Genomic DNA, 15,594 nt, shown 5'->3' with positions numbered 1-15,594 from the left:
AATCACAAAAAACAAGGCTGTACTCAGGAGCTGCTATAAAAATGAAAGTAATAGATACAATGCAGTATAAATCAGATCAGCCCATCACAAGCAGTGTAAAACCCTTACTGTCACTGTTTAGATCAGTTGAGTAGACTGCACTGAGTCTGTGTACTGTATCATTTGACAGAATTCAATTGAGAACCCTTGTTATAGTCCGAGCTTACCGCCACCCACAATCACATTCTTCAACTCAGGAACACGGAGGCTTTTGGAACACAAGAAACAGCAACTTGGTAATGTCGACAGGCATAAATCTTTATTGTGGCACTAGAGATTTCACACAAATGACGCTCACAGACTAACAGGTTATACATAAAATGACTGACATCTACAAAGGTAAGACTACAAATGACCCCTGCACAGGAAAGACATGGAACTAAAGCCCCAGCCCCACCTACTCCTAACAGGAAACATTATTCAATAAACACTTACACAATATACATTATTTAACATTCATTCCATTTACCATAAACATTCATATATTTTACATTAACCATGTTTCTCCTCCTTTACACATTTTTGTTAAAAAAATGTAAAGAAAGAATACCGTCTTTCTTTACAAACAAAGATTGGCAAACAATTCCATTATTCTATGTTTACTCATTATTATTATTATTATTATTATTATTATTATTATTATTATTATTATTATGTCTTCATTAAAGCAAGCACCCTAACCTAAATAAAGCAATATACTGTCATATATCAAATACACTTCCTCAGCAGCATGCATGATACATAACCCACTGCTCTATCTCCAGTAGAACAGTAACAATCATAAACACAATAACATGCATTTACATATTACAGTGAGGGTCTCATCCTCACAACCCTCACTTGCTGCATGGGAAGGCAGACTGCAGAACTGAGCCCTGAGCTCCGTGATCATTGTGGGTGAAGGCAGGCCTGCTTATGGTATCAATAAACCACAATCCCCAGATCTCAATCCTTTTCAGCATGTAGGGATGAACATGAACAACTTGAGGAATTCTCACCTCTGCCTACCTCTCTACACTAGTTGTGTGAGATATTAAGGACTACATGGATCAAATCCCTCAAAACACCTTTCAGCACTATGTGGAGTCTTTGCCACATTGTGTCAAAGCTGGAGTCAGGGTCCTAAAAAAGTGGCCATTGTGGCTGGCCAACAGGAGCTGGCATTGAGGGCAGAGTAGGTGGACTCAATATGCAATCTCAAGCTGTGACAACAGCAAAGAAATGGGATGAAAGCGAGCTGAATAGTGCTTACCTCTTTACAGAGTACAGATGTGATTACAGTATGTGTGATGAGTCAAAGGGTTTTCGGTCTGTGATTCAGCCTCCCGACAGTAGATGGCATCAAACCAACTCGGGACTTCCCTTACCAAGATCTCGTGACCATGGCAAAAGTCATCTTTTGAGGGGCGGCACCTTGGTGAGGGGCGGAAGTACGAGTATGTAACTTCCAGCCACTGGAGTCAAATGAAGGAGAAGGACACGTGTCGGTTGGGGATTGGTGTTCCACTGACTACAGAGGCGGGACATTACATACTAAAGGGAACGTACTACTGTGTTCGGGGTTGGTCCGAAAGTAAAGTAGGAGGAGTAACGGGTGGAGGGAGAGTCTGGTTTTGTGCAGCGGGATTTTTTGAAACACTAACATTTCTTTTGTCTTTTTTTTGTTTATGTATGGTCACCACGAAGACAAATTAAAGACGAGTCATCACAGTTTGTTTTGGATTCCACCCCTGCACTCCTTCCCTCACACCATTTTGTTTTTCGTTTGTTATTTAATCCTTTTGTTGTGTATAGAAAATAAAAATAAATTATTTTATTTCTGTACACATAAATTACTGTCTGGACATTCCATTTAATACACTCTCGCCTCACACGTGTGTCAGAAGTGAAAATGGATCCAGCTACAGTTTTGACAATGTTTAGGGAGCAGGAGGAGAAGCGAGAGGAGAGAGAGACACGGCACCTGGAACAGCTCGCCCAGTTCTTGGGACAGCTGGTAGAAAAACTATCAATATCAACATCAGAGAGAGCGGTTGCCCGGATGTTTGCAGCTCAGCCTAATCTTCAGAAGATGACCTCGGAAGATGATCCCGAGGCTTTCTTGATTACGTTTGAGAGAGTGGCAGAGGCTGCAGAGTGGCCTAGGGAACACTGGGCCATGAAATTGGCACCCTGCCTGACAGGGGAAGCTCAGGCAGCGTATCGAGCCCTGACGGCCACGAATGCAGGGGACTATGTTAAAGTTAAAGAAGCCATTCTCTCACGCCTCGGGATCACGGAGGAAACATACCGGCGCCGTTTTCGGGAATACCAGCTGTCCAAGGGGATGCGGCCCCGGGTTGCGGGACAATATCTTTTAGATCAGTGCACCCGGTGGCTGCGGCCAGAAGAACATACACCCCAAGAACTGGTGCAGAAAATAGTTATAGAACAGTTTGCGTCTATACTACCGCCAGGGAATCGAGAGTGGATTAAGAGGAATAGACCTACCACTCTCGAGGATGCCCTCCTCCTGGCGGAGGCCTACGAAGACGCAAACGAAGGTGCCGGGTCAGACCCCACTCCTGCCCCTAAACTAACTCGGACCAACCAACCAATGAAGCCCAGAGGGGGTAACCGGACCTTCAGACCATGGAGGTCGAGGTTAGCCCCATCCTGGGCGAGAGAGAATCCCCCTAACCTGCCGGTCGCGGACTCGCAGGACAGATTAACTCCGTTGATGCCTCCTAACCAAGTGTGCTACCAATGTAATGAGCCTGGACACATTGCCAGGAATTGTCCAGTAATAAAGGTGGACCTGGCGACAAGATCCTGGTCAGCAGTAACAGGTAGGAACACTGGGGAATGTCGGGAGGGCCCTTATCAGTTAAGAGTACAGGTCGGGGGAAAGAGTACTTACGCATTTGCGGACTCTGGGTGTGCACAAACATTGATTCGGCAAGCTCTCTTGGATGGGGTAGCCTGGGAGCCACAGGGTAAAGTGGCTATCTCCTGTATTCATGGAGAAACTCGGGTTTATCCCACCACTAAAGTTAGACTTATTGTAGGTGATTATTCAGCTTGCGTTAAAGTGGCTGTAGCGCAATGTTTACCATACCCTGTTCTCCTGGGAAGAGACTGGCCGTTTTTTGATCGTATTTTAGGTCGGGAAATGGTCTTAGTTTCTACCAGGGGACAATTAAAGCAACAGGAGAAAACAATTGGCGAGATTTTTCCGTTGCAATCCGACCTGTTTAACCCTAAAATCCGCCCAAGAAAAACAAAAAGAGAGCGTCGGGTGGAAAAATATGAGGGAACTCTGAGACGACAAGGGGAGGGGTCTGACACAAAAGTAAACCAATCGCTGAAACGGCAAGGAAAGGGAGTAGGTATTCAGTGTAACCGGGGCTGCGAGGTTACTGAGGTGGAAGGTCATGTAATAAAAGACACTCCTCTCTGTGTACCTAACCATTGGGACCGAGATATTGACTTGGGATATGAACAACAAAATGATCCCACGTTACAGTATGCTTGGAAACGGGTTAGATATATCGAGGGGAAGGATATGCAGGAAGGACAACCGGTGGTATTTCCGCATTTTTCTGTATCTGGGCACTTATTATATAGAATAACCCGGGCTCCCGGGACGGGACAGCTCGTAAAACAGTTATTGGTTCCTAGGCCTTTTCAGTCAGAAATCATGAGATTGGCGCATGACATTCCATTTTCAGGTCATTTGGGAACTGAAAAGACTCAGGAACGAATTCTGGCCCGGTTTTTTTGGCCTGGGGTTTATGGTCTGGTGCGGAAGTATGTATCGGAGTGTCCTGAATGTCAATTAGCTGCCCCTAAGTCAGTTCGCCCCGCACCTCTGGTTCCACTTCCAATTATTGGGGTACCGTTTGAAAGGATTGGTGTAGATTTAGTAGGCCCTCTGGAGGGAACAGAGTCAGGATATCGGTATATTTTAGTAGTAGTGGACTACGCAACGAGATATCCAGAAGCTGTTCCCTTACGCTCTATGAATGCAATAGCTGTAGCGAATGAATTGGTAAAAATATTCTCTAGGGTGGGAATCCCGAAAGAAATTCTCACTGATCAGGGCACTAATTTTATGTCAGACTGTATTCAGCAACTATATAAATTATTGAAAATTCGTTCAATTAGAACCTCAGTTTTTCATCCACAAACGGATGGGCTTGTTGAACGATTTAATCAGACTTTGAAAAATATGTTGCGCCGCTTTGTAGATCAAGAAAAACGCAATTGGGCTAAACTGCTTCCCTACTTGCTCTTTGCAGTTCGCGAGGTACCACAATCCTCAACGGGGTTTTCCCCGTTTGAGCTCTTGTACGGTCGGCAGCCGCGGGGTATCTTGGATCTCATAAGAGAAGGCTGGGAAGAACAGTCAAAGGAGTCTAAAAATGTAGTAAAATACGTGTTGCAGTTACGCGATCGCTTAGAATTAGTCGGTCGATTGGCACATGACAATCTCAAAGCGGCACAGCAGAAGCAGCAACAAAGCTACAATAAAAATGCAAGAATTCGGAACTTTCGACCTGGAGATAAAGTGTTGTTATTGTTGCCCTCATCGGAATCTAAGTTGTTTGCTAAATGGCAGGGTCCCTTTCAGGTTATTCGAGCAATTGGTAAAGTCAATTATGAGATCCGACAGCCTGGGCGTCGGAAAGAAAGTCAAATTTATCATGTTAATCTCCTGAAACCGTGGAAAGAACGGGAAGTCCATTTTATATCTCCTGTACAGGAGGGAGAGGATTTTGGACCCTCAATTGAGTCAGAGTCAGCAATTGAGGTCCCGATGGGGGAACAATTAACTCCTGATCAGCGTGAAGAGGTAAGCAATCTAATTAAAATGTTCAGTGATGTGTTTTCTAACGTGCCTGGAAGAACGCATTTGATCGAACATGCTATTATCACTCCGCCAGGTCTAAGAGTTAGACAGAGACCGTATCGCATTCCAGAGAGTCGGAGAGATTCTGTTCGAAGGGAGGTGGAGTGTATGTTGAAACTTGGGGTAATTGAACCTTCCCGAAGTGAGTGGTGTAGCCCAATAGTACCAATAGACAAGCCAGATGGGTCACTACGATTATGTATCGATTTTAGGAGGGTGAATGCTATCTCCAAGTTTGATGCATATCCCATGCCTCGAGTAGATGAACTCTTAGACAAACTGGGGCAAGCTCGGTTTATTTCAACTCTGGATCTGACGAAAGGATATTGGCAAATTCCATTAACGAAAGCCTCTCGTGAGAAAACGGCATTTTCAACCCCAGAGGGTCTTTTTCAATTTTGTACTATGCCGTTCGGACTTCATGGAGCGCCTGCTACTTTTCAGAGACTAATGGACAGGGTTTTACAACCTCATCGAGAGTATGCAGCTGCGTATATCGATGATGTAGTCATTTATAGTTCTTCCTGGAGAGAACATTTGACTAGATTAGAAGCCGTCTTACAGTCTCTGAGGAGGGCGGGGCTCACAGCGAACATGGCAAAGTGCGCTATTGGAAAAGAAGAAACTAAATATTTAGGTTTCATAATGGGTAAGGGTAGAGTGAAACCGTTGGTTTCAAAAGTCCAGGCTTTGTTGGATTCACCGGTACCTACCACGAAAACCCAGGTGAGATCACTGTTAGGGTTGGCTGGTTATTACCGCCGCTTTATTCCACACTTTTCCACTATAGCCGCCCCTCTCACTGATCTCACTAAAAAGAACGCTCCAAATAAAATTAAGTGGAGTGCAGAGTGTCAGACAGCCTTTGAATCTATTAAAACTAATTTGAGTCAGGCCCCAGCATTAATAAGCCCGGATTTCAGCCGAGAGTTCGTCCTGCAGACAGATGCATCGCAGACTGGTCTGGGGGCGGTTCTGTCCCAGGAGAGAGATGGTGTAGAACACCCGATACTATACATCAGTCGGAAGTTACTGCCCAGAGAACAGAGGTATTCGGTAGTGGAGAAAGAATGCCTGGCAGTGAAATGGGCAGTGGAATCTTTAAAATACTATCTTCTGGGACGACCCTTTGTACTCATCACAGATCACGCTTCTTTAAAGTGGTTAGACACGATGAAGGATTCAAACGCTAGGATTACGCGGTGGTACCTGGCGCTCCAACCCTTCGCCTTTCAAATAAGGTATCGTGCGGGTAAGTTACATCAAAATGCTGATTTTTTTTCCCGGGAGGGAGGTAAAAGGGAAGGGTTAGAGGTTTCCGAGTGTTCCTTCGGCTCCACTCTGAGGGGTGGGATATGTGATGAGTCAAAGGGTTTTCGGTCTGTGATTCAGCCTCCCGACAGTAGATGGCATCAAACCAACTCGGGACTTCCCTTACCAAGATCTCGTGACCATGGCAAAAGTCATCTTTTGAGGGGCGGCACCTTGGTGAGGGGCGGAAGTACGAGTATGTAAATTCCAGCCACTGGAGTCAAGTGAAGGAGAAGGACACGTGTCGGTTGGGGATTGGTGTTCCACTGACTACAGAGGCGGGACATTACATACTAAAGGGAACGTACTACTGTGTTCGGGGTTGGTCCGAAAGTAAAGTAGGAGGAGTAACGGGTGGAGGGAGAGTCTGGTTTTGTGCAGCGGGATTTTTTGAAACACTAACATTTCTTTTGTCTTTTTTTTGTTTATGTATGGTCACCACGAAGACAAATTAAAGACGAGTCATCACAGTTTGTTTTGGATTCCACCCCTGCACTCCTTCCCTCACACCATTTTGTTTTTCGTTTGTTATTTAATCCTTTTGTTGTGTATAGAAAATAAAAATAAATTATTTTATTTCTGTACACATAAATTACTGTCTGGACATTCCATTTAATACACTCTCGCCTCACAGTATGTAACACAATTTTTGTTCCTGGGTAGTAAGTGTTATTTCCTAATTGCTTATGCCTCAAAAGTATAGAAAATGGCTAATATTCCCCACAAACTTTGCTTTTGTGACCAGGACAGTGATATTTCAAAATATCACTATTTCCAGTGGGAAAATGGGCAAATGTGTGTCTTTTCGTTCACATAAAGTCAGAAAAAAACAACATATGAATCCAAATTAACATGTATTTATACTAAAGTAATACAAAGATGACTACGAAAGATTTAGAAGTGAGTAGTTTTTCGAGATTTACAATTATACTGTATTTACAGTATAATTGTAAATCTCGAAAAACTACTCACTTCTAATTCTTTTGTAGTCATCTTTGTATTACATTAGTACAAATACATAATGTTATGAACACAAACGTGACAAAATCATTAATGATAACATATCCCCTTCAGTCACTGTGTGCATGACCGTGTTAAGTTTCCTATCTTTGTATCTATTTGTAACTTGTATATGTTTTTTCAAAGTTTTGGCAGGGCAAATTCTCAAACTTCATAGAGTTCAAACTAATTGCTTTAAAAATTCTATAGATTAAAATATCTTGAACGAAGGGGGTGTATGGGAAGGACACTTTACCATCATTTGATACTTTTGTGATTCAATAATGAAAAAACAACAACAACAACAACAACAATAATAATAATAATAATAATAATAATAATAATAATAATAATAATAATAATAACAGTTAAGTTGTGTTTACTAATAGAAAATAGATATTTATTTTTAAAAAGTCATGCAACTCTAATGTAAGCTTGAGCATACATTGTGGTAAATAAGAACTACCACATGCTATTAACTGCCTGGCACCCAGGGTAGCCTCAGAATCTTGAAAGAGGAGGACTGAGCTTGATGCACAGGTAAATCAGTGTGGTAGAAATACACTGGAGCATTTTCAGAATTGCTTAGAAATATGGTTGTAACGGGAAAATGCACACAGGCAAGTCAGCCTGGAGTAAGGCAATAAAACAATGTTGCATTACATAACAAAATACAGACCACCTGCCTCTGGCTGTTTCCTGTGCTTGAAAACGACTTGTCAAAAGTCACATCCCAGCAGGAACCAACTGCTAAATCAACGGCTTTACCAAATACAATGTTATTTTCCCCCTAGTATTTCTCCTATTGAATAATAATAAAAAAAAAAAAAATCTGCGATTATTCTGAAAGACCATAATATTATAATAATACCTTACTATCATACTTTTCTAGCATTCTAAATTCTAATGCAACAAGGTTATAATATATATTACATTGCATCACTGTATATAGACTGTTAGTATTTCCAGTCAGTGAGCAATACATTCATTACTAAAGAAGTGAATACGCATAACCTCACCTTTGCTTTAACGTACACTCAAATTCACTCAGTTTGTTTCCCTGTGTTACTGATCATGAAATAGAGCTTCTGAATCCAAGCGTGTTGCACAGTACTGTATCTCTCAGGCAGCTCCCTCTGAGATCACAGAAGGTTCAGTTAAATGCTTCCTAAATTTAAATTCAGAGACACCCAAGGAATTTTAAACCATTACTTGCTACACTGCTCCATTCACTATCCAAAGCATTGATAACAGGCAGTCAACTATAGCAGCAGAAGTAACAGCTCTGACTATAGAACAAGCAAACACAGGCTAATGACTAACAGACGGAGACACTGAAAGGGCTTTATGCAGGAAAAAACAGCCCTGAAATGATGTTTGGTGATTCTAATGTATGCTGCTTATGCATTGCCTGCTTTGTGTTGTAGTTTAATAGCAGGTTGTTGCAACATTACCTAGAAGTATAACACCGTGTAACAATTTTTTTTTTTTTTTTGGTTCCTGGGTAGTAAGTGTTATTTCCTAATTGCTTATGCCTCAAATGTATAGAAAATGGCTATTATTCCCCGCAAACTTGGCTTTTGTGACCAGGACAGTGATATTTCAAAATATCACTAATTCCAATGGGGAAACGGGTAAATGTGTGCCTTTTCGTTCACATAAAGTCAGAAAAAAACAACATATGAATCCATATACTGTATTTACAGTATAATCGTAAATCTCGAAAAACTGCTCACGTCTAAATCTTTTGTAGTCATTTTTGTATTACTTTAGTATAAATACATGTTAATTTGGATTCATATTTTTTTTTTCTGACTTTAGGTGAACGAAAAGACACACATTTGCCCGTTTTCCCATTGGAAATAGTGATATTTTGAAATATCACTGTCCTGGTCACAAAAGCAAAGTTTGTGGGGAATAATAGCCATTTTCTATACTTTTGAGGCATAAGCAATTAGGAAATAACACTTACTACCCAGGAACAAAAATTGTGTTACATAGTGTAATTTGAGGACAAGCTACTTTGTATGTGTTGTAGCATTTTTAACTGGCATCTACATGTTCTTTTAATATTCTCTTTAACTATATTGTTATGACAGCTTACTCTAATTTTGTTAACCACAAAAGTTAAGTCTAAATGTAATGCATCGAATTACATCAGCTTTTTTCATAGAAATGTATTTGGTACTTAATGGGTTAAACAGTTAAATTGTTCCAAAATACAACAGACAGTTACATAACAAAACCCCCCTGGATTGTCACATGACCCACACCAGACTAACAATGACATGACTGCCATGGTGCGGGCACTCATAGGAGCTCATATTGAAGACTGTATCTTTATATCACTGGTACAGTGTTCCTGAAATTATGAATGGCAAATTGTGCACATGGACAGTAGTGAGTACATCACCATGCTCACCTACATTCATTATACTGTCAGATTTGATTATCATGCTGGGGATGAACGATACTGCCTCCACAAGTACTTTACATTGCAAAATACATCAAACTTTTTTTATTAGAACATCAACAACAGCGATTAAAAATCTAAATCAAACTCAGGTTGCCATCTCATAAAGACATTGACCAGAGCTTCTCATCCCGAGACTTCCAGAATGTGCGTACATAGTAGAGCTTTCTCATCCATACAGCACATCCTAGCACCTGGAAGACTCTGTGATATAGCGGAGGCGTCCATTGATATGCCAAACTAACAATCCCATTTATAGATGACAGTAATAACCGTCATTTTATAGTTGCAGCTGTGGCATAGATATGTGCAATACTTCTAGCTAGGACTGTATTTTTTTCACTGTAAATAATAATAATAAAAAAAGCTTATTTCACCGCATTTCACAGCCCCCCCTCCCCCACCTGCATCAATTGCAGAGCACCATGAGAACTTCAGTCCAATATTATATCTGTGTTCCAAACAGTACAGTGTCAGCTTACGCATGCACACTAAAATACCATATCCCACTGTTTTACAGCTACGAAAACACAGATTCCGCTGCCCCGCAGAGTGAAGTTTTACTCTACCTGATGGGCAGTATTTCATGTGGGGAACATGTTCCCCTGAAGATTGTAAACACATAGGCATTCCCAGTGGACATATTAAAATAGTAGTTTTTTTGGTTTCCACAGAGTTAACATTTTATAGTTACCATAATTATTAAAACTTACCTTCTGCCATCTGACATTCATTGTTGTTCAAGTAGGAAAAGTTGTCATGGCAGCTCTGCGATTCACACACACAACCTCGATCAGTCAAGTTACACCCAGAGAAAACGCAGGCAGCAGAACCAGAGGCACGGGAGAACTTGTATTTTATTCCAGGATCTTTTTCCTGATGCTGGTCTTCTGAAAGCATAAAACGTTATCAGGAGAAAAAGAATGCAAACTGAAAATAAATGAAAAACACAGGTATAAGTGCAGTGGAAAAATCAAAACTGTAGTTATTCCCAATTAAAGGTTAGCATCCTGAATTTAACAGTGTATTAAAATATTTCTCGAGCTCTGGCAATGGTTAAATCAAGAAGTTGTCTAGAACTTTAATTGTCTATTAAATATAATGCGGTGATGCCAACACCAAAGCAGCATTTCAAAGCAAAACTATCTCACAACCAAAAAAAAGGCTGATTTTGTTTATCATCGATAACTACATAAAACCAATTCTACAAAAGAGCAGTATACCTGAGAAAAACATTCACGTAAACAGAATAATATGTGGTATGAAAGTCAATGATTTATACTTTTTATCAGTGGCTAAACTGCAGGGTTGTTTCAGTCCTCCAAGAGACACTTACAACAATTCCTGTTGATATTATTTGCGCTTAGGAAATGCGGATGTCTATTTAGTGCATATCAAAGCCCAAACGTCACTCCTGAACCACGCACAGCAGCTGGTTGAAAAGGCACTGAAAAAGGCTACAGAGTCAGCACCGGCTCCTTCCTGATCACAGGGCCCTATGCCATACTGACAATACTATGGCAGGTGCTTCATTATTACACAGTAAATGCTTAAAACATATTTTTTTAGTCATTAATAATAAATCATCGGAGGCTAGATGGTTCAGTTTATTGGCAATGGCACAGGGAACATTCACCTCTGGGTCAGCAGTTCACATCCTGACTAGGCAGCAATTAGAAATCCTACCAATATAGAGGCTATTGGTACTTTCACCCCTGTGTCTACATTACTAAACACATATAGCTGTTTGCTTCCAGTGAGGTGAAAGATTGTATGGACCTGGAGACTAAGCTTCCCCCACAAGAGTCTTTCCCACAGCCAATATTGTACCTGTGGGCAGAGAACCTTCAAACTCGGACTTCAGGCACCACAGGTTAGCAATGCTAAAAGCAAAAATAATAATAATAATAATAATAATAATAATAATAATAATAATAATAATAATAATAATAATAATATCCACCTTACCTGATCCTGTTGCTCTAATGCAAGACTCTAAATTGGTATAGCTAAATGCATAAATACAGGTGCGTCGAGTGTCACAAGAGCACAATCCTGCTTTTCTGTTACAGCCACTCATTTCAGGACAGTCTTCATCTTCTAAACCTGCATTCGGATTTCTTGGTAAAACTGCAGACAAAAAAATAATAAAAATAAGATCATTAACCCTTTATTAATATTGTGACCATATACAGTGTTATGCAGGCGCTCACTGTTAACTCATGTTTGTTATGCAAATGGCATTCCTTATTTGAAACCTGGTGCAAGTTAGTTTCAGTCATAGACTGATGGAGACCACCACTTCAAAGGCATTTCTATCTTAACTTTCTTTTAGTATTAAATATCTTAGGACTGCGTGTTTAAAGAGCTAACTGTGCTGCTTGCTTACACACTTTCCTGACTAATTTAGGAGGAATGGTTTGAAAACCCTGCAGATTTGTCTAGACCAATCGGTGGTGGCTACCTATGACGAACCACCCCTATCGCGAGCGTACTAGGAGGTCCATCCCTCACCCAGGACAAAATGAACAGTATTAAAAAATCCTCAATGTACAACGTACTCTATTTTACCATTAAATAATTATATACTTTCATTTCATGTTTGGTGAGCATCTACAGCGTTTTCAATACAAACTTTTTAGCAGCCACATTATTCTGCAATAACGCGAGGGTAGATATTTATCAGTGACACAATAAACATGCTATTAATAATAAATATTATGAAAACTGTCTTTGCTTAAATGTGCAATAGACTACAATAAAATAAAATAAAGTATTTTGGAAAGTAAAATACTTGACTGAAGAATTTATTTTCCGCGTAAGTAAAGCGGTTGCAAAAAACAAACAAAAAAAAAAAACAACAACAAAAAAAAAAAAACATTGTGAAAAAGCACAGGAACACACTGACTTTTTTCATGGATTACTTTTCTATTAGAATTAACTTACCTTTACAGATTCCTACATCAGGTATTGTCACAAGTCCTGTCCCATTCACTGTTGCGCAACTCAAGCCTAAGCCACAGTACCCCGCATCCCAGTTCTTCCCCCCGCAAGGCTCCCACTCCAGCCGGGTACAGTAATCGCAGCATCCACATGGGTTTCGGGCTAGGGTCCGGTCAGCCTCACAGGTAGAGGGGCTCTTCACACACGTCCGGAGCTCACATGGCGTGCATTCATAAGCCATTAGCACACCCACCAAAAATGTCAAATTCAGAAACGCGATTTTCAAATACTTTCTGTACATATCCAAAGTTGCTGAAAGCTTTTACAGCCAAGTCTTTCTTCCAAGCGAATGAATAAATGTTTTTTTTTTTTTTTTTTTTTTTTTTTTATAATTCAAACTAATTACTTCCAAAGTTGCAATTAAGCACACATGGTAAAACACACACTTTCACTTTATATTTTTATAATTTGGAGAAAGCCAGCTTACTCAAGTGATACTTAACTGAATACAACGTCTATTGCCAGCACCTTATATAAGCTTCTACTTTCTTCGTTGAATACTCCAGTGCTTTTTAAGATAGTAAAGAAATATCCAAACTAAATCTATAGAGTATTGCAGGAAATCAACACATCCAATCCAAGCCTGTACACTGTAGTGGAGATATCATTGAGTGAACGGCGCTGTCCTCCTGCACGGGTATGCAATCTGAAACCTAACCTGACATTACTGACGAAGAGAAATCAGGGGCGCCCCTTACTATGAGTGGCAGGGGCTCTGTCCACTAACAACTATTCCATCAAGCAATGGGTGCTCTCCGCTACAAGTTCCCAACGCTACATGTTAAACAATTAAAAGTTGGGTTTGTTCTTGATTAGTAATCATGGTCACAGCGACCTTGTGCTCTGTACACACTGGAAGCAGACGAGACGAAACTAACGTCTGAGGATATGCAAGGGATTGGGGCGTTATTTATGTCCCAATATATTCCCTCATTAAATACAATGGTTATCAAGAGTGCGTCCTACTACATGGTCAATATACTGTATGTCAATCTGACATACACTTTGTTTTCGACGGAACAAAAGCTGGTTTGCCAGAGGGGGGGGGGGGGTGGGGGGGGGGGGGTGGGGGGGGGGGGGGGGGGGGGTAGTGTCGCAACCTATTTATGTGGGCTTTGTAGCGGAAAACATTTGGCTAAATACGTGTTAGTGTTGTAAAACGTAATAGATTGCCTAAATATCACAATAAGGATTTGAAAGATACGTAGCTAAATTTTAATTTAATGTTTACTACGATTTATTGTGAATAATTATGGAATCTTCTTATCAAATGTATGGTGTATTTGTGTTATACGACCCTTTTTCCTTATTTTAATGAATAATTCGTACTGTTCTAAAGATATCTGATTAAATAAATCCAGTTTGCAGGTTACCAAACACACTTTCAGCTGTTAAGAAAGAATTAGTTAATCCTCATTTCCAAGTACATGTTTAACCAAAGCTATTTTTTAAGAAAAATAACAGTCTTAGTTTTTTAATTTTTTTTTTTTTTTTTAAATGGGACCCATATCTCTCTCAATAGCTATCTGTCTTTATCTGGCATTTTGCTGCTTGATTGTGTTTTTGTCTTCTCCTATTAACTTTGTGAAAATGTGCTTATAAAAGCAAGTGGTCTGGTGTATTCCTGTATCAGTGTTGCATAAAACATGTACATACAAATGAACCAAGCTCTGAACACTGCAAGGGAGCGTTTTAACCCCTGTGCAAACAAGCCTGGCCCTCATGCATTCATAGTTAGAGAGCTTTTAACATAATCTCATCTCACCATCAGGTCACAGAATCCATAATGGCAGTGCATCACAGAACTGTTGCTATTTTGAGTCCCAGTGATTAGCAAAATGTTAACTGTCAAGGTCGAATATAAACGACAGTGGTTCAGCTACATCCCACATGCACCTGGACAAAATTGAGTTTGGTGTATAAATGAAAACTGTATTCAGCATGTCTGTGAACAAACATCTGCTAGTTTAGTGGTTTTCAAGCCAAGCCAAATGATTTATTGGCCACAAGGGGGTGCTGGGGGTCTACTGGGAAGATTACTGGTGGTCATTTCAGAATACTGTTTTACATAAGAACTCAAGGAACTATAATCCAAGTGATTCTGCCTCAACAACATGACTAGGCAGCCCATTGTATTCACTTTATCTATCTCCACTTAATTTCCAACTGTGTCTTCTGGTTTATGTGCCACACCAATTAAAAGTTGTGCTCTGAATTGATCAGCTCACATGAATAATTCATTTCCATTAATAACACACTTTTTACCATGACAGTGGAACTCTCACCTTATTATCATCATGAAATAAATTGCTACGCACAACCTGTAGTACAGCTGGCTAGGGCACATCAGGACAGTAGCCTGTATTTTAAAAGTATTTGCTTTAACTAAACATGTTCTAATATAAATAAGTGTGCTACATGAGTTAGTTCTAAGTTTTTTTTTCCTTTAAACTTGTATTTCTGTTAATTTCAAGCAACAGTAATGTGACATATATTACATGCAATGTACGACTTTCTGAGACTAATCATTTGCTGTGAGATAAACAAATGTTAACCCCCGGGTAGGGTGGGGTGGGTGTGGGGTGGGGTGGGGTTATGTGTTTGAGGTACAGAGAAAACATTCAAACAATACCTGGTTTAGTTAAAGGGATTGCAATTTCACACTACAATTAATACAGCACTCTCTTTTTACTGTAATACATGTATATTAAAAAAGGGAGTGGATGAAAGCTGGACCAAGGCAAAACTTATTATTTAAAATATATGGACTACAGTAATCGTATGTTATAGTTTTCAAGATGTTTCTCATCTCTCTCTCTTAGTCTGGATTTTGTAGGATTCTCATTAAACATGTGTGCTGTGACAGCTGAATTGCATT

The 15,594-nt window shown here is 40.2% G+C and overlaps 1 protein-coding gene across 2 annotated transcripts in view; it reads right to left on the bottom strand.

Moving 5' to 3' along the window:
* Positions 1-13,603, bottom strand: part of LOC121325045 (cysteine-rich motor neuron 1 protein-like) — a 40,483-nt gene extending 26,880 nt beyond the window's left edge. Inside the window, exons 1-3 of one of the 2 annotated variants that reach the window (XM_041267348.1) lie at positions 12,660-13,603; positions 11,682-11,843; positions 10,427-10,603 (exon numbers count right to left, since the gene is read on the bottom strand). In XM_041267348.1, coding sequence (XP_041123282.1) covers positions 10,427-10,603; positions 11,682-11,843; positions 12,660-12,957 — 637 coding nt within the window. In that variant the 5' untranslated portion in view covers positions 12,958-13,603. The remainder of the gene's footprint in view (positions 1-10,426; positions 10,604-11,681; positions 11,844-12,659) is intronic. The other variant, XM_041267349.1, reaches the window with a different exon arrangement.
* Positions 13,604-15,594: the final 1,991 nt, after the last annotated feature.

The sequence above is a fragment of the Polyodon spathula genome, chromosome 12, assembly GCF_017654505.1.
Source record: "Polyodon spathula isolate WHYD16114869_AA chromosome 12, ASM1765450v1, whole genome shotgun sequence".
Lineage (NCBI taxonomy): Eukaryota > Metazoa > Chordata > Actinopteri > Acipenseriformes > Polyodontidae > Polyodon > Polyodon spathula.
This window is presented reverse-complemented; position numbering and strand designations above follow the sequence as displayed.